We start from the raw sequence: 22,702 nt of genomic DNA on the forward strand, positions 1-22,702 counted from the left end.
CCCTTCTTTCTTTCTCTTTTTCTTCCTTCCTCCCCTCTTCCTCCTGCCCCTCCTTCCACTGACTCAGAATTCACTACCAAATCAATCAGTTTTCAAGCCATGCCTGGTTATTTCTGTTTCCTGCTTTGTGTCTTCCACAGTAAGAGGCTGAGAAGCGGAGTCCTGTTTCACGTAACACTGAGACCCCCTTCCCCCCTCCCTCCTTCCCATAGACCTCTCTGTCCTCCTGCCCATTTTCCTCACTTCATCTTGAACTATCTGAGATTTCTTTTTTTTTTTTTTTTTTTTGATTTTTTTGATTTTCGAGACAGGGTTTCTCCGTAGCTTTTTTGGTTCCTGTCCTGGAAATAGCTCTGTAGACCAGGATGGTCTCGAACTCACAGAGATCCACCTGCCTCTGCCTCCCGAGTGCTGGGATTAAAGGCGTGCGCCACCACCCCCCGGCCTATCTGAGATTTCTTATCCTTGTCCTTGAATTTTCTTTTCCTCCCTCCTCTAGCTCTGAGACCCCTTGATCCTCTAACTTGGTGGCTTCTTTTTCTTCCATCTCAAAGATGAATTAATTCCTTACTTAATCTCCGAGTTCTTCACTTCTAGCCCAGCATTTACCTTTCAGGAATAGAAAGCTCAGTATTTTGGTTCCTCCAGGTTGATGTTTGAGTCTGAGTTTTACTTTTTCTTGAATCCCATTTTTTCTTCTTGCTTGATTTGCCATTTTATTCTATGGGGAGCGTCTCTTTGTAATTATCTATAATGTGTGTATATGATGTGATTATCTATAATGTGTGTATATGATGGGAAAGCCATGTGTGCAGTGCATGTGAGGAGGTCGGAGGACAAGTTGGTGGCATTGGTTCTCTCCTCCCACCTTTATGCGGGTCTCAGGGATTGAGCTCAAGTCACCAGGCTTATGTACCATGTGACTACCTGCTGAGCCATCCCACTGTCTTCTTCATAATGGTTTAATGAAGAGTTTTGGATGCGGTTTCCTGAGACTTTTAAAGCTAACTCAGATTCTCCAGTTGTTCCTGGACAGGCCAGGATTGCCCACGGAACGTTAGCCTCAATGTTTAACCGTGTGTGTGTGTGTGTGTGTGTGTGTGTGTGTGTGTGTGTGTGTGTGTAGGAGATGGTGAAAAGACCAGGTGGCCAAACACTGGATTGTCACTGGAGAAGATGGTAGCAGAACACGCTTCTAAAAACACATACACAACGGTACACATAAAGTAGGTAGAATTTGTTTAATGTAAGAAAAATTAGAGGAGGCGGATATAGTTTGTAATGAGCCCGGGGTGTCGGGTGTAAGCACACAGACACAACAGTGTACAGGCACAACAGTTCACACATAAACATCCTTTGTTCAGTCAACATCCTTCCATCTCCTCCCTTGGTTTCACAGCAGCACGTGGGTCAGAAGGTTCTAGTAGAGTCCAGCTATAGCATTCTAGGCTACTGAGAAAATATGGCTAACACGATACCCTGTATTCTCTTAGATGGTTTCTGCATTCATGGACAATGAAGGCTTGAGAAGCACACAGATGTGAGATAATAGGATCTTACCGAAAAACATGATACAGAGACTTTCACAGACTCAATTCTAAACCTAACGCTAACTGAAGACTTCACCTCCTACGCTCCCTCACATGTCCCAGAGAGGCCAGTTCAGCTGGGTCGCGTCCATGAGGCGGTATGTCCAAGAGATTTCATGGAAAGAAGTGGCTGGAATCCACAAGAGTCTGGGCACCGTAGTCTTTAAGACTGTGTCTCCAGGAAGAAAGATCTTACATCATCAGGCTTGGCTGAGAGGGGAGAAGTCGAGGTGGGGTTTGTCAGAGCTGAGGGAGGTGACTGGGAAGCCATTTCCTCTCTGGTGTGTTACACGGCATTCAAGCGGATATCTCCACAGGGAATTTCCGTTGGTGTCTCAGGAGTGATACTTTTAATAATGCGCTGTTGGGAAGGAAATGCAAGGGTTATAAAATCTTGTTTGAAAAGATATTCCAGCATTAATATTAAAACAATGAATAGTATTTTAATGACATTTCATAGTAAGTTGGAAAAGTATCACTGGCCTTTAAAAGAGAAATTCCCAACTTCTCTAACGTGGATAAAAATGGCAGAGTGGAGAACTACATGCATGTGTAGTACCAGCAGAAAGATCATCACCGTGACGCTAACGGGAGGAAATAATCCTTCAGTAGCACCTGGCTGGCCATAGTGCCACAGACTTTAAAGAGATGAGGCTTGTCAGAGCCACACTGAGCTTGGGGACAGACAGACTGGATTTCAGTTCACCGTCCTCTTGGCCATAGTGCCCAGGGCCATGAGCCACGGAAACCCACCCCTTACCTTGTTGTAAGCTATTGTTGACTAGATAAAAATATAATTAGGATTAGTCTTAAGTGGAGTTATGATACACAGGAAAGAGTTAATTAAAGGGTGTGGGAGAGGCAAGCCCAGCAAATGACACTATAAAGAAAACTGGCTCGTTTGCCCCACCCCTTTGCTATGTGGAAGGCTAGCCTTCTGGCTGACTCCCCCACGTCACCAGGCTTAGATACTACTTAGTTGTATGTAGCTGTGTGTAGGCGCATGTACGCCAAGGCGTACGTGGAAGTCGGAAGATGACTTCCAGACATCAGTTCCCGGCTGTGTAGGCTCCTCCAGTTGAACTCGTCTAGCTTGGTGGTAAGAGCCAGACCACCAGACTATTATTGATCTCAAACTTTGCCAGATCCTGGTCTTCTGCAAAATGGTAACCAGCTTAACCTAAGAATGGAGCATTGCTGACATCTTCATAACATGTGCTCATTAGAGACCACCTCCCGTTACCATGGTGTCACCTCCCATTACCATGGTGTGGCCAAAGGCTTTCTCCAATGATGACTTTAGTCAGTGAATGACCCCAGCCTTGAGCCTTCCAGGCTACTAGTGCCTGTGATGTCTTCCCAAATCAGCCCAGTAAATAGAGCTGCTTCTGCTCTATTTTACTATTCTACAGGCAGTCCCCAGCTGACGGTGGGTCACTACAGGTGGTCCCCAGCTGACGGTGGGTCACTGCAGGTGGTCCCCAGCTGACGGTGGGTCACTACAAACCATTTTTCCTTTATGATGATGCAAAAGGGATATCCATTCAGGAGACACTCTGGTCCGAATTCTGATCTTTTCTGAAGCTAGTGACATTGCTCTCTCCTGATGCCAGGTAGTGGCAGCCAGCCACAGCTCCCTGCCAGCCAAGTGGTCATGAGAGAAACAGTACTGTGCTGTGTTGCTAGGTTATGATGTTCAGGAGGTTAGGCATATTCATTGTATTTTTCACTTAATGATATTTTCAATTTCTGATGGGTTTATCAGGATCTAATCTCATAATGCCCGGAGCATCTGGATGTGACCAGCAGAGTTCAGACATTTACTTTTCTCATGAATTTACCTGTTGGTCTTTTTTTTTTTTAACCAAACCAGAATTTTATACAGAAACTCCCTTCCTCCCAGAATGCTTCTGACTGTCAAATCTGGCAATTAACAAATAATTACTTAAAAACTCCTACATAGGTAGGTATGGTGGCTAGCCTGAGCTACATAGTAAGATTTTGTTTTAGAATAAAAATCCTCCCTCTTAAGAAAAAAAACCAGATTTCTATTTTCCTAGGGGTACTTGGGAAAACAATCACGGCATGCTTGACCACTTGCATTAAGTACACACAAGGACAGAAGAGGTATCTGAGATGGCCCATGTGAAGGAGAGCGATGTGTTCTCTAGGTTTTCTGCCCAGCGGAGGTCACTGTTGCTGCTCCATGGACTCCCTCCCCTCAGAACACACGGTCTGCTGATGGGAAGCCAAGGGGAGTGCTTTCATGGCTGACTAAATCCTCTCCTTAGCATTCCTCAGCCTTCCTGGAAACCTACTGTCTCCCATCTGGTGGTGAAGATGGCCCTGTCATCTCACCTACTGCCAAGGGGGTTGAGCTCCATCACACATTTTGGGTGACATTTCCTTGTAACTGAAAATTGGCAAAAAAGACAGCCAGGATTTGGGGTGCAGCCTGTGACAAAATACTGACATTTGTTAGCCTGGAGCTCCTGCTGCTGACCCGGGCCTCAGAAGCAACAGAGGTCTTGGATCTTCTAAAGAGTCGCCTGGAGGAAGGAACTTAGTGACTCTGCGGATGGGAATGGAGCGCAGGAAGCAACTGTCTGGTCCTCTCTGGGAGGGCAGGTCATAGGGGGGCTTTGGTTTCCATTGTAGAAATTTGCAAGAACTGAGTTTTCTTCACCTTGAGTTTAGTTTTCCTACTTAGAAGAAGAAAGGAACCGGTTGTTCTCAGAAAAAGATGTCTGTCTTTGCTCTCTCATGAAATGTCTGAGCGTGCTGCTGTGATGGCCGATTCACAGTAGAGAAGTTTTGCTCATCAGAACCCACAGTCTAGTTCACCTGGGTTCTCAAGAGCCTCCCGCTTTCCCCTGGTGGGTCCCCTTCACCTCTCAGCTCTGCCCCTGCAAACACAACAGTGGACCTAAGGCTCTCCTGGTGTGACACTCGTCCCTGTGTACAATAAATACACAGTATTCTGTGGCAGACACACAGCTGAACAAATAACATCTCAGACATTTGGGTTCTGAGGAAGTGAAGACACACTGCCATAAATCTTAGTAGTTGACCACTAACGCCGGCAGCGTGGCGTGAGAACAGCCACTATTCTGTCCCTAACCTTTAACACTGATTTCTACACTAGTAAATGGTCTGCTCAGAAAAAAGAAATTGCACCTAAAAATACAAAAAACACTGGCCAAAGAGTCAGAAGATCTGGAGAGTCCCTGAGCTGCGTTGTCTTCGGACAAGTCACCGAAATGATGGCTTAGACAAGGTTATTCCCACTGTCAGTGTTCTCGTCCGTCTACAGCACCTGTGCCCGTGTGCCTCCCGAGGTCTCTGGAGAGCAAAATGAGACGACCTATAGGCAGACACTTAGGCAAGTTTGCATCTTATAGAAATTGTTAGGTACTTGATATTCAGACAGAAATAATCATTTCTAATATGGCAGAAAATGGCTCCAATGGCCTGAGCCACAACTTTGATATTCAACTTCGTTGGGGGGGTGGTGTGTGTGACAGTTTTTTAGGCTAAAGTTGTTACTGTAACATTCTTATTTTGTGATGTTCTTCAAAATAGTACTTGGCACACTGATGTGAGAAAAATGGCTATGGCACCAGGCATGGTGGCCACACCTTCAATCCCAACACTCAGGAGGCAGAGGCAGGCGGATCTGTGAAGTTGAGGCCAGCTGATCTACAAGAGCTAGTTCCAGGACAGTTCCAAAGCTACAGAGAGACAGGGACTCACTACGTAGGCCTGGTGAAACTTTATAAATATATAAGACAAAGAGCCTTTGGTAGATTTTATCTTTTGAATAAGACAGAACAAGAAAATTCCTTTCTTCCCAATTTTCTTCCCAATTATCCTGCTAAACACATACACACACACACACACACACACACACACACACACACACACACACACACTAGTGGGGACATACCTCCTTCAGTGTCCCCGGAGTGCTGACCAGCCGATAAATGATGTACGCAGGGATGCAGATAATAGAAGACGTCCCTAAGCAGTAGCCCAAGACGATGCTCCAATGAGGGTAATTGTATTGGAAAAGCCGCAGCTGGGGTGGACTCATCAAAAAGCTGCAAAGGATGAACTAAGACAAATTCCAAGAGACAGTGAAAATTCTGAGACCACAAACACCAAAGACCAAATCTGACCTACTGGGGGTATATCCTAGATTGAATTTCTCCCCACTAAACAGAAAAACAGGTATCCTCCTTGCTTGGGTTTCTTCACCTCAGGGCCTACTGTGGAGATTACAGCATCCCTACAGTTATCCCCGAAGTCAGGGAGATGGAGCGTCTCCTTCTGCCGAGGAGAAGAGACTGGCACCCACTGGCACTGGACAGCAAAGAGACAGACAACCTGGGCAGCCTCTCTGCTTGTCTCTGCTTTGTTGCCGCAGCTGACATTTGCCGACTGTTTTAGGTCAGAGGGCAGTGTCTTCCGTCTGGGAGAGAGAACCAAGGCGTGCTCTGCTCAGGGCCATGCTCCTTCCCACCTTAGCTCTCTGTGCGGCTCTGCAGCCTGGGGTTTCAGTAAGAATGAATCAGCAAGGATTCGTCTGGACACTAGCGACCATCCGCTACAGGCCCTCCTTGAAAGGAACAGGGGAAGTGGGAGAGCAGCTTCACACATTTTTCACTTGAGAAAAATTTGAAATTTTTGATGAGAACTTCAAATCTCCTTTAACACCCAACTTTTGTATTTTCAGTTTGGTTTCCAGAGCGAGCACCAATGTTGACTTTTACCTAGAAACCGCTGTGCTGAAATCACTATTGCTCTTGATTTAATTTTATTTTAGTGCTTCAAGCTCATAAAGAAGACACTAATGTAAATTACTCGTGTGGTTAAACATCTATTTATATCTGTTTTTCCTTTGTCTGCAGGTAATAAAATGGGAAATTGTAAAGCACACATCCTTCTGCGGAGCCTGTGTCCAGGAGGAGGGCTTCAAAAACAGAGCCCCCTCAATCACAAACCTAACACAGGCTCCTCAGCCCCGGCCCTGGCTACTGAGGAAAGTAACTGGGATTGGGGAGGAGACAATCCATTCAGGAGCCATCTTTGACAGAACCGGGCTATCTTGCTGTCAGGTTTGTGAATCGAGCTCACCAGGGCCCAAGCTCGTTATTTGGCTCCCTCATTAACCCAACTTCTTTTCTCAAGCAACCTACTCTTTCTTTCTTTCTTTCTTTCTTTCTTTCTTTCTTTCTTTCTTTCTTTCTTTCTTTCCTTCCTTCCTTCCTTCCTTCCTTCCTTCCTTCCTTTTATTCTTTCTTTTTATTTTTGTAACTTGGTTTCAGTGAAAAAAAGAATGTTTTTAGTAATTTGCTTGTTTACCTAAAGCATCTCTATAAAGATCTGAGCAGGAGACCTGTTTATTCCACATAGACTTGGAAGGCAGATTTGCCACCTCTCCCTGGGGCATGAGAGCACCGATCTTTGGAGGAGAGACATGAACATCCCTGAGTTGGTGTAGTATGCCTGCCCTGGTCTCTACATGAGTGCTGACCATGAGCCTCCAGAAACAAACAAACCCAAGGTCTCTAGACCCAGACAAGAATGAAGCAGATGAAGAGACCTCATATCTAAGGGGGAGCCCAAATATTTAATGTAATCTGTCAGATACAGGACCCAGTGGGGACAGGCGGGGATTAGGCGAGTGAGGTGAGTCACACAGGCTCAGGGACCAGGGCCAGAGTCTGATAAAATATTTTTATACAGATTTTCTGCATTAATGTGGCATTGCATTGAAATAGTATTTATCTTGCATACTGATGTGTTTTATGTTCCCTGGTGTGTCTCACTCACCTCACCCCAGGCTGGGCCTGGACACTGCTTCCTTGTTGGGTGGGGAATAAGAAAGCACATAAGAAAAAATGTCTCTGCCCTATGACATTCATCTAACATGACTTCTTCCTCTGAGAAACAAATGAAAGAGTTTAAGTAGATTATCAAGAAGCAAAGGTATTAATTCAGGCTAATTATGTATGTCAGGGCCATAGCTTCTGCTCACAGTAAACCCAGAGACTCAGTCCAAACCTCTTCCTAGAAAAGCAACTGAAACTTTGCCAGGTGTATGAGCACTTGCCTTCAACCCCAGCACTGCAGAGGCAGGGGGATTGATGTGAGTTTGAGGCTAACCTGGGTCTGCATGATGAGTTCCAGGCCAGCTAGGACTAGAGAGTGAGACCCTGTGCATACAAACAAAGACAGATGGATTTAAAGGAACGGACAGACAGCCCGGTGGTGCACAGCTGCAGCCCCCACGACTTGAAAAGCTGAGGCGAGAGGATTTCCTGGGCTAAGTTCAAGACCAGCAAACTTTGTTAAAATAAATAAATAAATAAAGTTTTGATTTGGGCTAAAAGCATCAAATGAGCAAAGAGCTGACAAAGTAATATGGGACCAAAACCTAAGAAAGTGCACAAGCCAGGGTCGGCACAAGGATCTCCGCGTGTCTGCTCTAGAGCGTGGGCCGGCACTGGAGCCGCTGGGCTGGGAAGTTTGCTGCTAGGGACAAATGTTTATGGAAACTCGTGGAATCTAGAGCAGTCAGGAAGGCTTCTGGGAACAGAGACACATGCAGTGCCACAGAAGCAAAGCAAAGATAGCAACAACTGAACCATCATACAAAACTTAATCCTGCCAGGCACGGCGGCGCACACCTTAAATCCCAGCACTTGGGAGACAGGCAGGCCTGGTCTACAAAGTAAGTTCCAGGATAGTCAGGACTGTTACACAGAGAAACTCTGTCTAGAAAACAACAACAACAAAACAAACAAACAAACAAACAAAACCTCTTAGTCCTGAGATGTGTTAGCGGTTGGGAGCAGCAAAGACTCTTTCTCAAGAATGTCAGCACAGAGAGATGAAGAGAGGCTGTGTGCTGAAGGCCTGAGACCTCTGGGATGGCCCGGATGCCCTCTGGGATGGCCCAGATGCCCTCAATAAGCTGAGCTGGTTAATGGAATCATACAACCTTGGTTTTTTTTTTTCTCCAGAGAATTAAAAAAATGACCCCTCCCAATAAAGTTATATATAAATGAAAAAACTGAGAAGCAGTCCCCAGTGATTTAGCCCAGGCTGCCTCACTCAGCATGCACCTGGGAGGTTACTAGGGTATGATCTATCTCTGGGCAGTAGACACTTGGACAGGAGGTGGCGCGGACACATAACAAGGTGCAGTGACAATTAAACACGTCACGAGCCACCCTTAGAACTCAACTTTCTATTCCAGGTCCTTCGGCAACAAATGAATTCTGCTTGACTCATCTTGAACTTGGGGACCTTTATGTGTGCTCCCTTCAAGGTGCATATAAAATTGGTATGAAATTGCTAGGAACCCCTCTCAGGGCTTTTCTGAGCAATAAATACAGTATGTCTTTCCATGGTCTTGAATAATGCTTGTCACCTGACTTTAATGACATTAAGCCTCAATTTCCTTAAATGCTGATCAGAAGCAACAAGCCAGTGGCTCATGCCTGTGGTAGCAGCTCTTGAGAAGCAGGAAGATCTCACATATGAGGCCAGCCTAGCCTATGTATAGAGTTCCAGGCCAAATCAATCTACATTTGATTTGGAGGCTGTCTTTAAAAACAAACAAAATACCCCAACGCCTTTCAGAGTGATCATAAAGATTCAAAGGGCAGCCGCTGTAAGTCTGGTGCAGTTGGCCTACCGCTCAGTAAATGCTGTCGTTCTTATTAGATCCTGCTGCACGGCTTGATCCCTCGTGGTCAAACGTCAAGCAGGTGAGCAGGGGCGGGCACGACCCCTGGGAGGCCCCCCACAGAGGGGCTTCTTGGGGTACTAGTTTATTTTTGTCTCTCGGTAGGATTTTGTCCTCAAAGAAGTGCTGGGTTTATAAAACTCTGAGGTACAAAACCTCAGCCAGTACGCCCTCCTCAGCCAGTACGCCCTCCTCAGCCAGTACGCCCTCCTCAGCCAGTACGCCCTCCTCAGTCAGTACGCCCTCCTATCTCTGTGTTACATTTCAGCACTTTTTATTTTGTTTTTCAAGGTGGGGTTTCTCTGTAGTCCTTGCTGTCCTAGAGACCAGGCTGGCCTCGAACTCAGAGATGCTCCTGCCTCCCGAATGCTGGAATTAAACACGTGCACCATCTTTGCCTGGCCTTATTTCTTATAAATAAATATCTGGAACCACAAGGCAGAAGTGACAACTCACCAGGAGAAACAAAGGACTGATGGCTACCCAGCAGATCCTCCAGAACCATCCCGGGCTGAAGCCAAGCATTTCCTTCACGTCGCTGCAGAACTGACTGATACCTAGAATCGCCCAAAGGAGAATGTGACTGAAGCCAGATCAGCACTGGTGACGGCAAGAATGGGAGTGGGGTTCCCCCTGAGCTGGTGGAGTCGCTCTGCCCTTCTCCACAGGAGGGGCTCCAGGGAGATGGAACAGTGGGGGGAGGGGTGCATAACAAAGCTGAATAATTTTTATAGCAAGCAAAATTCACAGAACCAGGAAGTTGATGGACACCTAGGAAGAGAGCCAAGATCCCCACTGGTGCCCATACTGCCCTTCTAAGATCTCAGCCTGGATTTGATTGTAGTGTTAATTGTAGGAAGGAAGTCATTTTATTTAGGAATGATAAGCCTGCCTTGCAGGGACCAACTTGAACTATCCATTGGCAACTTTCAAGGAGATTTTTTTTTTAAGATTTATTTTAGGGGGGCTGGAGAGATGGCTCAGCAGTTAAGAGCATTGCCTGCTCTTCTGAAGGTCCTGAGTTCAATTCCCAGCAACCACATGGTGGCTCACAACCATCTGTAATGAGGTCTGGTGCCCTCTTCAGGCATTCATGCAGACAGAATATTGTATACATAATAAATAAATAAATAAATATTTTTAAAAAAGATTTATTTTAGGTGTATGCATGTTTGCCCCCCCCCCCATATGTCTGTGCACCATTGTGTATGTATGGTGTCCACAGAAGAGGGTGTCTGGTCCCCTGGAACTGGAGTTAACAGTTATGAGCCACCATGTGGGTGCTGGGAATCAAACCCAGGTCCTCTGTGAGAGCAACCAGGGCTCTTAACCAATAAGCCATCTCTCCAGCTCTTCAATGGAATGTTTTAATTACGGTATTGCTCATTAGTAGGCCAGGTCAAGATCCAGGTTCTTCTGTAAGAGATTACTGGCACTAATGACAACGCCCACTGATGGCTGAAGCATGAGGCAGGCGAGTGCTTCCAGCTGCTCTCTCCAGAAGTCTCTGGTTCCTAGGGCAGGTCTACACCGTGACTTTGAACTCTGTCCTCTGAATTAGCCCTGAATTCAGTCCCCAGAACCCACAACAGGTGACTCACAACCTCCTACAAGTTCACCTTCAGGGAATCCAATACTCCTGCTGCCTCTGCAGGCTACTGCAGGCGCACACACACACACACACACACACACACACACACACACACGCACACATGCACACGCACGCACTTAAATCCTTTGTGTGCTCGCCCCTCTTCCTCTAAATGTGCCTGATGACTATAGCAATAAAGCCATTGATCTTAGAAATCGGAAGGCAAACTATTTCTTTTTTTGCTTCTTGATCATACAGACACATGAAGAATTTGTGTTCTTCAGGTCAGTTGCTTGTACTCTCCCCACCCCTATGTCAGCACTGATGGAATCTCTGCCAACAGACCTCAGCTCACTTCCTGCACCTCCTCTCTCCCTCATCAAAGTTTCTTCCAGGACCAGAGGGAGTGAGCTGGGGATTTACCAATGCAGAGGCAGCAAGAACATTCTTGCTTGGTTAGGGGACAAGGGCCGAAGCTCGCTCTGTCTCCATGCTCTGGAAAGGGGTCTCTCTTGGGAAACTAAAATCTGAGCACTCACAGCAATGCACTGTACATCAGGCCTTCAATCGCCACTGCGGGCGAACTGACTGACTCTAGCTTCTCTCTTCTGGGTAAATGTTAAAAGAAAAAATCAGGGTAGTAGCCATGTTCTCTCTCAAAGGTATGAAAATTGTGGTACAGCACGGGAGTGCGGGGGAGATGATCAGGAGCTCACACCTGCCAGCTGCCCCTCCCTGTCCTCCTCCGATGCCCTCTCCCTGCAGACTGAGGGAAATAGCAAAGAATTCTCCCTGGAAGGGCCCTCTTACCGTAGAACCAAGACACTGCAATGGCTTCTATGAGTGCCACAGTGAGCACGGCGGGCCCAGTGGCGTACTCCTCCAACAGGGTCACCACGTATGCCCCTCCCTGGGGACGAGATTGTACATGTGGTTAACAGTCTTCTGAGGTACAACCGCTCATTACAACGGCCTGCAGCAACTTCTGAATAGAGGTGATGAGTGGGTGATTCTCCCCCTTTGCTCCGTCTAAGAACCCCAGGGCTGTCAGGTGGAGTGGCCTTGGAATGTGTGCCTATCTGACACCTACATACCACGGAGCACAAAACGGAACCCACAGCCTGGGGCATGCTAGGCTCTACCACTGAGCCTCCAGCCCCCTAGCTCATCCTTGTTTTCCTCACCATACTGTAAGAGACAAACTCTTAAGGGCCTCTCTGTCCACTTTCAACTTACCGAATACTTTCTAGACTCGACCTTGGAGAACCCACAACTGTAAAGACTGAACCTGGAAGCTGGGCATGGTGGTGCTCACCCTTAATCCTAACACTTGGGAGGCAGAGAAAGCCTGGTCTAGAGAGACAGAGAGAGAGAGAGGAAGAGAGGGGGAGGGAGAGAGGGAGAAAGAGAAAGTCTGGTCTACAGACACAGAGAGAAAAAGAGAGAGAGAGAGAGAGAGAGAGAGAGAGAGAGAGAGAGAGAGAGAGAGGAAGAGGGGCGAGGGAGAGAGGGAGAAAGAGAAAGTCTGGAGGTGGTGGCACACACCTTTAATCCTAGCACCTGGGAAGCAGAAACAGGTGGATCTCTGACCAGCCTGGTCTAACTTCTGACCCCTCCGAAATCTCTACAGCCCCTTAACCTGACCTGGCAAATGCTGGAATCATTGAAGTCCTGGCTTGAGCCAGGAGGATACAAGTCCACGATGTCACATTATCTGATGTGCACTTTACTGTATTAGTCTCGGCTGCCAAGTCCTAACTTCTCTCTAGGTATTTTTGCCCAGCCTGAAACACAGTTGGATCTGTTGTGAAACATTAAGTCCGGCTCCAAGCCACCCCCGAAGCTATACACAGATCTCCCAACAGGTAACACAGAAATAGCTTGTTGGTGACAAATTTTCCGATGCTGAAAATTGAACCCAGGGCCTCACAATATGCTAGGCAAGCAGCCTAACACTAAGCCTCATCCTCAGCCCATGATAAGATTTTAATAAATAGTGCTAGCAACACCCCTGGAGGCCGGGAAGTGGAAGGAAAGAATTCGTTCTGCTTGTGGAGCACTGGTGCCCTAGCAGAGGCTGCTTGGAGCCAGAGGCCCTGGTACTCACAGAAGTCAGCGTGAACAGGGATCCCAAGACACAAGTAATGACCACGATGAGCACAAACCACTCCCGGCGCTTGGCCCAGATGTGTGGAAACTCATCCAGCACCGCTGTTATCACGCCTTCCAGGCCTGCAAACTAAAAGATGCATGCAGATGGTCATAGTGGCGGCTTGGGACAAGCCCGTGCCTTAAGGACAGAGGACAGGAAGAGAGAGAAGACTACCAAGTGAACATTCAAGCCCATCAAGACTAGTTCGCCCGCTCACTGGCCCGTGAACATGGACCGTGAAGCCCATTTCCATCCGATACCGGCACCAGAACCCATCATTTAGGATGCGCAGGCAAGGAAACGCAGCATCTGGAACTTCAGCATTTGGTGTGTCTGGGAGAGACTGGTTGTCCTAAGGTCAGCTCAACGCCCATACCCTCTCGACACCAACAGTTAAGTGTCAAGTCTCTGAGCTGAGCCTTTAGGTGCCATCGGTAGAGAGGAAAACAAATAAGGAATTTACACACGCTGAGCTCTTTGTGCCAGGCGCTTTCCCCACATTACGCCAATTATAACTCTGCTGTACGTACGCACTGCAAAAGGTGCCATTGCTGAGAGAAGTGGACGGGGTGGGGGGCAGAATGGGGAGGAGCAGAGGAGGAAGAAGGGAAGAGGAGGGGGAGAGGGGAATTACCAGGAGGCAGCCAACAGCAGCCAGGAGGGCTTGGGTGGGAGGAAGTGAGTCTAGCCACTTCCTGCTCCCTTTTCCTCTCTTCCTCCCAGAGCACTTTTTCTGTTTCTACTCACCGTGCTGTCCAAACCCAGTGTGATCAGCATGAGGAAGAAGATGATGGCGAAGAAGGTGGCTGCTGGCATGTTGGCTATGGCCTCTGCGTATGTGATGAAGAGGAGGCTGGGGCCTGAAACAGGGAGACAGGAGGAGGTGGCGCTGAGACCCAAGCTATTGCCAAGTAGAACTGGGCTAAGGCCGACGGTTACCGTTCTCACCCTCCCCAGCGAATACAGTGAATCGGGTTTTTTCAGTACCAAAGGCTTCTTCACCCACTGCGCCTGACAGTTTGCAAAGCCAGGGGGAAGATTATCCACCTTGAAAACTGGGTGTCTTCAATTCGGGAGATAGAAGGGGCTTAAGACCGGGATTACCCAAACTCCAGCCTGTGACAATTCTGTGTTTTATTGTCAGGGCCAGGGCTGTCACATCCAAGGTACCTTGCGATGTCCTCGGCTCCAGAATAGCAGGAGAGGGAATAAGGACCTCCCAATATTTTTAACTCACCCTTCTTTTTCCATTTGGGGGTGCTACAGTGTGAACTCCAGCATCTGAACACCATAGGCAAGCGCTATACCACTGACCTACATATTCCCGGCCCTTAAATTCCTTTTGACAGTGTGACAGACATGTTCTTAAACCCTCATGGTTAGCCAGGGAGGCTGTCATTTGGTCAAAGAACTGCATTGGGCCAAAATACAAACATTTCTCAAGGCCCTGGTGCTCTACCTACTTGGTCTCATTGCCTTAAATGTCTGCTAAGTTATTTCCAATGAAAACAAACATCATGGCCCCATCAGTTAAGTCTTATCACTCCACAAGGGAAGTTTTAAGGACCAGTAGATTTTTGCCTACAAGACAGGACCGTACCACAAGATCATCCCAGTGCCCACACCCACTGGCTTTAAAGCTCTCATACAAGCCATAGTTTTAAGGCCCCCTCCCCCCAATGCACTGGGCACTGAGAGAAGGGAGGTGCATGGCTGAGCTGAAATCACCGAGGCAATTAAGTTTCTTTCAAATCTCTGAAAAGTTTCTCTGAAAAGTTTGCTTATGTCTAGAGCTTCCAAGTGTATTGGAGCTATAAACAGAACCCTGGATCCTACCTGCATCTTTGGCCACCTCGGACACCTCTTCGTTCCTCATTTCGGCCATGTAGCCAAGCACCGTGAAGATGACAAAACCAGAGACGAAGCTTGTCATGCAGTTTACCACACTGGTCACCAGGGCGTCTCTGGAATGAAAACCCCAGGCTGCCTGTGCCTCTTCCGCTGCGACAGGCCTCCATGCCCAACCTACCCCCACATCTCCCAGTGCCCTATCTGCAGATACCATGGCAACCACATACAGCATGGGGAAGGCGGGTCAAAGATGTCTTAAGACATGGCCATAAACTGGGTATTGTAGTACAAGCCTTAATTCCATCCTGTGGAGGGCTGAGTAAGGCAGGAACAGAGCTATAAGCTACAGAGCAAGGTGGCGAGGGGGAGAGCCTGACCTGCTGTGAGGCATCACAGCATAGACTTCTCCACTTCAACCAGGAGAGGCAAAACAGAAGTATCCTGGAGACTCTCTCAGCCTCTGACTAGCCTGGGTGAAGATACAGCAGGAGTGGGCACTATGGCTATGGATGAATGGCCAAGGCCTTGTGATGCCCCTGAGGGGCAATGCCCTCATGGTGTGGGTCCAGACGGGCTTGAGACCATTGCCTCCCCTGGACTGTCTGTCCATCACTCCATCCCTAAGCTCTGCTCAGCATCCCACATACTCACTGGTAGCAGTTGTTACTGAACTTGTTGTAGCTAGCAAAAGCCAGGAGAACCCCAAAGCCAGGGCCAAGAGAGAAGAAGATCTGAGCAGCAGCATCCACCCATACCTGAAACACAGCAGGTGAGGGCCCAGGGTGAGGGTGAGACCTGGGCTTCTGCCAAGCAAAGCAGCACCCGCTCAGGCCTCCGTGTGGCTATGCACTGGGCAGAAGCCAGCGTTTCTGGGTCTGTCATGGGGATGGCCACTTCTCTGGTGACATACATGTGATTTTTCTTCCTATCATTTAAATTTAGTGACTTGAGGCCACTGAATGGGAACGTGTTGTTAGTGCTTGCATTTCTGATCTAGAGTATCATCGCACATTCAATCTGAGTTGTCCCTATTGTCCTATTTGAGAGAATTGGCTTTCCCTAGTGAAAACCTGGCGAGTGCACACTTTCCCTCCATTCTCACCCCCGTCTCCAAGAGTTTCTGCCAGTTGGGTTTCAGGTAAAAGACGACCCCTCTCCAGGCTCCAGGAAGGGTGGCCCCCCTCACAAGCAGGACAGACAGGACAATGTAAGGGAAGGTGGCTGTCACCCACACCACCTGGAATGAAGAACAGAGAAGCACAGGTTACTACCACACTGTCCCAGAGACAGCAAGGAAGGGAGACAAGTCATGGTGTCTTTTACTAATGAAGACCTCTGGGGGGGGGGGCATTTTTCTGTCACTTTAAGAGGCAGCAAGGCCTGGCAGAAGGATCAGTATCTTCAAGCCCAAAGCTGGGTATAACATACTACTGTAATTCTGCCGTTTGAGATGCTGAGGTAGGAGGATTCCTATGAGTTCCTGGCCAACATGAGCTGTGTAGTGAGATGCTGTTCTAAGAAGCAAACAGACAGCAGCAGCAGCAGCAGTAGCAAAACCCTGCTGACTTCAGAGTTGGCTGACAGCAATTTGACTGCTTGCCAGGACTCCCTACCCCTAAGTCTGCTCCACATCTGTCCAGTAGGGACAGAAGCAAACAGTAGGTTTAGCCACATATAAGCATGGAGGCCCGAGGTTGACACTGGATGCCTTTCTCAGTTGGTCTCCATCTGACTTTTTGAGCTCTCACTGAACCTGAAGCTCACCCATTGGGTTAAACTGACTGGCCAGCAAGTCCAGGGGTCCTCCTAACTCTGCCTCCTGACCCCACCCCCACCCCGCCGCCATGCTGGGATTACAGCCACACACTTGTGTACTGCTATGCACAGCTCTTTACACAAATATTGGTGACACACACTCAAGTCGTCATGCTTCTGTGGGAAGAACAGCACCTACTGAGCCCCCTCTCCACAGCCCCTATGTATTTCCCAATATAAAGGGCTTAATTGTGCCTCCATTTAATTAGATGAGCTTACATGTAAATGATACTGGCTAATTTCTAGAACCTTCTAACAGATGTGATGAAGAAAGTGTCATAGAATGTTTTTGGACTTTCTCCTGCTCAGTAGCTGTCCGGGGTAATGCTCTTGAGTCTTGGTGACACTGGGGAGGAGGGAGCGGGTCCTAGGTGGTCCAGGACAAGCAGCAGCAGGGTCCTCCTCACCTTGCCGGATGATTTGACTCCTTTCCAGATGCTAAAGTAGATAACGGTGAAGATGAGTAGGATGCAGAGAGCAAGCTGCCAGCTGACGGTCCCCAGGTCCTGGAGGCCCTTAGACTGGTGGATCTGCAGGACGTGGCGCCTGGAGTGACAGAAGGAGCCTGTGAGAGTCCCCTGAGCACATGATCATGACTCTTCCAGAGAATAGTGGACACCAGCAGGAGCCTCGCAGGATGGGCCTTGATCATCCGGAAAGAGCCCTGGGTGGCAGGAGCATTCAGCCCACTGCTAGACCTCCCGTCTCTCCACTTCACTGTCTATAACCAGAACCTCCCAACTGGCATGAGCAGGCGGTCAGCGTTTGCTGGGATAAGACATTTTCTTCAATGGTGTAGCACTCGCAAGTTGCTCATGCTTCTCACAGCAACATTCATTAAACTCATTTGTCACCAGAAAGAATAAAGAAAAAACATGGCCGTAGAAGGGGAGCAAGGCAGGAAGGGGATAAGTGGGAGTTAATAATGATACGGACAAATATAATCAAAATGCATTCTATCCACGTGTGCAAATGTCACAATGGAACCTGTTCTGTATGATTAATACATGCTAATGAAGCACTTTAAAAGGAGTCTGCCAAGAGAGGGGCGGAGAGTTTCTGGCCCCTAAGATGCCAAGCTCCAGGGGAATATGGCTGTCCTTAACAGACCATGCCCTCCCTCCCAGGTACCTACAGGTAAAACTCCTCAGCAGGTGACGTGGAATGGAGTGTCCAGGTGACATTGTCCTGGGAGAAGTAGTCGGTGCAGTTGCCAGTGTTCCAGGAGTTCTTGCAGCTGGTCCAGGGCAGCTGGTCCGTGAAGGAGGAGATGAGGTAGTAGAGCGCCCAGGCGATGATGGTGTTGTAGTAGGAGGCAATATAGAAGGCTATGATGCAGATGGCATAGCCAATCCCTGGACAGCGGGCGAGAAAGGCCAGGCTCACGGGGCAGCTCAGACCCAAGTCCCAGGCCCCAGCCCTTTAGGTGCCTTCTCCAGCACCTCCCCCATCCCCGCCCCTCAGTTACCTTTGAAAATGGGGCAGATTTTCCTCCATACAGAGATACACCCGTTTCGGTGGTACTGGCCCAGCGCAAGCTCCATGTAAAAGAGTGGGATCCCCCCAAAGATGGCCATGATGGTGTAAGGAATTAGGAAGGCCCCTGAGGCAGAAGGGAGACAGTTTTACTTCCTGCCCACAGCTGTCCCCAGATCAGCCCACTGATGCGGAGATGTGCTCACAGTAGGCTGCCTGGTCTTAGTGCTTTGTGAGAGGAGACAGCAGACAAAGTCGTGGGGTACCATTGTAGACATTGACATTGACATTGTAGAGTCACCTGGGAAGGGAGTCTTTCATTTGTTTTGTTTGTTTTGAGTTTTGTTTTTTGAGACAGGTTTTCTCTGTGTAACAGCCCTGGCTGTCCTGGAACTCACTTTGTAGCCCAGGCTAGCCTCAAACTCACAGAAATCTTCCTGCCTCTCCTTCATGAGTGCTGGGTCAAAGACGTGGGCCACCACACCAGGAAGTCTTGAGTGGGTTGACCTTGAGACACTTTCTTAATGGAGGTCACAGAGGTCAGAAGCCCCACCCTGAAGGTAGGCAGCACAGCTGTGCTTCACAGGTTGGGCCCCGGACTGAGGAGACACTTACCTGAGCCAGCCTGCACACGTGCTCCTGACTAGCTGCTGCAAGTTTCTGCCATCTAGAAGTCTCAACGGTAATGGACCGTAACCTGGCACCTTGAGCCAAACAGACCCTTTCTCTTTAAACTGTCTTTTTCTTAGTGTTCCACTGAAGCAACAAGAAATGAAACTCAGATACTGTCTCAGGGCAAATCGAAGCAAAAACAAGCGAGCAAAAGACAAACCAAGCGAACAATACAGAAAGAGGAGCCCGGGAGAGTAGGTGGAAAGAGGCTGGCTGGAGTCAACGGAGCAGGTGCCAGGAGTGTTGTGGGTTTGGGACCCATTTAGAGAGTCACCAATCTGACTCAAGTGTGGGTTTTAGTAAATTAGAGGCTTTCTATTAAAAAGAATCTGACCAGGATCAAACCAGAGAGAGTTCTCCAGGTAAGACCACAGCTACTGTTAGCCAAAGAATTATAAAGGCAAAACCTACACAGTTATAATTTTGGGGAGCCAAATTAGCTCATATCCTGTTTGGGTGCTGGCAAGGCTTGGTTTTATAACAAACATCCAAGCAGTTGCCTTAGCTATCCAAGCAAGCAAGCGTTTCATACAAGGCAGAACTTAGTAGTTAGCCTGTTCAATTTTGTGACCCATTACGTTATAAGAATAGCAGAGGGAGGAAGTGAAATATTTTGCAACAATCAGCATTTTTTTTTTTTAAATAGCTTAACTGCACCAGAAATCAGTCCATCTTGGGGCCAGCTGACAGGGTACTTTCAAGGTATGAACAATGTCCTCATGGCATATACAAGTTAAAAACAGCCTAGATTTTTACCAGCCTAGCACAGTAAATGTATCCGCTAGACATAATGTTTACCATGGCAAGGGCCACCTCCATTTTTGTCTGAGCTCTGATTTCCTCTCCCATCAGATGATGGTGCCAGCAGAGTCACACATCAGAGTCACAGGGGCCTCTGGAAACTGACCTCCAGATTCGAGGGTCCACCCCAGGTCCCGATGTGGGGACAATGCTGAACTGCCCAGTGATCCACACGGATACAACCGTCTATGATTCGAGGAACCAGATCCTTTACCAGTATCACCTATGACTCCAGACTTTTGACCACTGATATTTTGACTGCATGTCCCTAATTTCACAGAGCCAGACTAACTCCTCGCAAACCATCACTGTTTGAGAGCCTGGCTGAAAACAGTTATTTCTCACGGGACAAAAAGGTCGCTCATCTGCAGCTCGAGATTTAGCCTGATAACCTTCCCGTCTAAAGAGTGCTTCACCCCTAAAAAGCTAAAGTCAGCGTGACTCAGAAAGGTCCGTGTAATTACAGTCACTTTGACAAACCCATCTTGAGAATCAAAACCACGTTGTGTTTTTATGGTGGCCCTCGACCCATCCAAAGGATTTACCCAGTTGGCCTTACAGTAGGAAATGCCACCAAGGATCCAGCTCTCATATAAGGTTCAGGCTAAAGATCCTGCCAAACGGGGGAGAAGGAGAATGTGACTTCCAGTCCTCCAGGCAAGAGCTCTGCAACCTCCCACTGCCCGAGGAACTGCCTTCGTAGCCACAGATGAAGAAGCTTCGTGTTAGGTCCCAGAAGTCTGGGTGACATAGATGACCCACCTCCAGATCTCACTGTAATTGCCTCTCAAACAGCTTGTCAAAACATGTCCACTGATTTGACACTATTTCTTTTTGTTTTAAATATTTATTTATTTATTATGTATACAATATTCTGCCTGAAGGCCAGAAGAGGACACCAGACCTCATTACAGATGGTTGTGAGCCACCATGTGGTTGCTGGGAATTGAACTCAGGACCTTTGGAAGAACAGGCAATGCTCTTAACCTCTGAGCCATCTCTCCAGCCCCGACACTATTTCTTTTTGCCCAGTACCTGCTCCCCCATCTCCCCCAGTCTGCTCTGCGCTCTCTCAGGCTCCCCAGCTCACGCATACAGTCACCAATGAAACTACTCTTAGCGTCTTAGGCTCACTAAGACGGGCAGGACAAGGCATCTACGACACACAGGAGATGTAACTGTAGCTGCTCACACTCTAGGTTGGCAGTATTGCCATACTGAGTCTGGGCTCAGCCTTGGATCACATCAAGTCTGATAACTTAAGACTTTGGACCTAAACTAGTGCCGTTCTCTGATTTCATGCAAACCCAAAGTCCCGGCAGGTCTGGAGCCTTACAGCCACTCCCCATGTTTCCTCCCATAGGCCTTACACCTTCAGACTCTGCCAGCAGGACTTGAGCACATAGTGCATTGAGTGTTCTCTTGCTTCTGACTCCCTAACAGGAGCTTGACTAACGCCGGATGAGAAGGAAAGCCCTTCAACAAGTGAAGCCCAGTGATGCTATAAACCCAAGGCCGCGTGGGAGAGCTCAGGTCCGGCTTCACCACCTGACGGCCCCACACAAGCTACCATAGGCTTTTGGCTGACTGGAGACTTGACCAGCATGAAAGCCTAGGTTTCACATTCCCAGACTCCTGGCAGTCACACAGAACAGTAAAGACACGACTTGTCTTACAGCTTCCCCTGAGGACCAACAACCTACCCCTGGGTCGGAGCCTCTGCTGGTGGCCCATGGTACTAACCTCCGCCATTCTGGTAGCATATGTAGGGAAAACGCCAGATGTTGCCCAGGTCTACAGCATAGCCGATGACAGACAGGAGAAAATCCATCTTCTTGCCCCAGGTCTCCCGTTCCCCTTGGCGAATCTCCGCCACCAGGGTGGTGGTGGCTGTTGGGATAGAGTGTGTAGCTTCATCTGCACTGGTGCTGGGATCTGCAGAGTGCCCATTGGACATTTGGCCAGGCTCTGGCCTGTCCCCCGGGGTGGGGACACCCTTTTGGAGAACACCGTTTCCTTGGCAGTCCTCTCTGTCTTTGCATGCTGACAGGACTTTCTGAGAATTCAAGGGTGTGGTCTCCATCCTGTTGGTCAGTAAATGATACCGATGCCCATCTGCCAAGGACCCAGACTAGTTCACGTGCTTGGCTTCGGATCTCCTTCCAGTGTTACGGTGACAAAATTGAGAGCTCTGTTGGAAAAACATACGGAGAAAGGAGAGAGAAATTAGGATTTATTTGTTTAGGGTATTAACCATTCATGGTTTTATTTTTTGTTGGTTAAGAAAGGTCTCACTCTGTAGGCCTGGTCGGCCTTGAACTTACAGCAGGCCTCCTCTCAGCTTCCTGAGTGCTAGGATTACAGGCTTGAGCCATCACAACAGTTCTATGTATAGCTTAAATGATCTTAGTTACAGGGTTACACATGCTCTTATCTGTAAGCCAGCCCATTCACTCAGAGCAATAAAATCTTCTAAACTTTTCGACAAATGGAGGGTGTCAGAACACCATCAAGCAATTTGAAAAGGAAACAAAACAAAAATAGCAAATCACCAAGATTACGCACGGGCTTTACTTAAGATCCAGCGCTTGCGTCATCTAGAGGGCCGCAGACGCCCCCTGTAGTTTATCAGTAACCCGGAGGAATGTCAGGAGCGGTTTCCTGCAGAGCCAGAGAGCCCTGTCCTGGGTGCCATGCCTAGAAACAGCAGCACAGTCACAGCTTCTGTCTGTCTACCTGCCAGAGGACACAGTCCTCGCCATTTAAACTGGGCACCTGATGTTAGATTTTACATGTGCTACCAACGTGGCTCAAAAAGGAAGAGAGTCAAAGCACCAGTGCCCAGAGCTCCATATATCTGGGTCCTTTCTCGCCCTTCCCGACTGGCTCCAGGAAGATTCCAGCTGCCTGCAGCTGTGTCTGCCCGTGCTCCACTTTTCAACCTTCCCATTGAGCCTCTGCAGGTCCCAGTGGGCCACGTCTGTCACTGCTCCTCACCA

General features: G+C 48.3%; 1 protein-coding gene across 1 annotated transcript; it reads right to left on the reverse strand.

Annotated features, from left to right (window-relative positions):
- Nucleotides 1–1,293: 1,293 nt before the first annotated feature.
- Slc6a4 (solute carrier family 6 member 4) lies at nucleotides 1,294–21,786 on the reverse strand. The gene is made up of 13 exons (XM_026780774.1): nucleotides 21,447–21,786; nucleotides 18,223–18,357; nucleotides 17,890–18,109; nucleotides 17,162–17,300; nucleotides 16,042–16,176; nucleotides 15,591–15,694; nucleotides 14,925–15,052; nucleotides 13,836–13,948; nucleotides 13,044–13,175; nucleotides 11,747–11,846; nucleotides 9,802–9,902; nucleotides 5,536–5,703; nucleotides 1,294–1,950 (listed from the first exon to the last, which is right to left on the reverse strand). Exons 1-13 carry the CDS (start codon nucleotides 21,784–21,786, stop codon nucleotides 1,876–1,878), a joined length of 1,890 nt encoding a protein of 629 aa, XP_026636575.1. The 3' UTR covers nucleotides 1,294–1,875.
- Between the last annotated feature and the right edge of the window lie 916 nt (nucleotides 21,787–22,702).

Source organism: Microtus ochrogaster, chromosome 7 (assembly GCF_000317375.1).
Source record: "Microtus ochrogaster isolate Prairie Vole_2 chromosome 7, MicOch1.0, whole genome shotgun sequence".
NCBI classification, from domain to species: Eukaryota; Metazoa; Chordata; class Mammalia; order Rodentia; family Cricetidae; genus Microtus; species Microtus ochrogaster.

What these genes read in the sequence shown, in the direction of transcription:
- Slc6a4 (XM_026780774.1), bottom strand. Translation starts at nt 21,786, where the DNA reads ATGGAGACCACACCCTTGAATTCTCAGAAAGTCCTGTCAGCATGCAAA. An exon ending in AATCTGCCCCATTTTCAAAG is followed by an intron (nt 18,110 to 18,222) that starts GTAACTGAGGGG and finishes CCCGCTGTCCAG; the next exon opens with GGATTGGCTATGCCATCTGC. An exon ending in TCAGTCCTTTGTTTCTCCTG is followed by an intron (nt 5,704 to 9,801) that starts GTGAGTTGTCAC and finishes AATTTGTCTTAG; the next exon opens with TTCATCCTTTGCAGCTTTTT.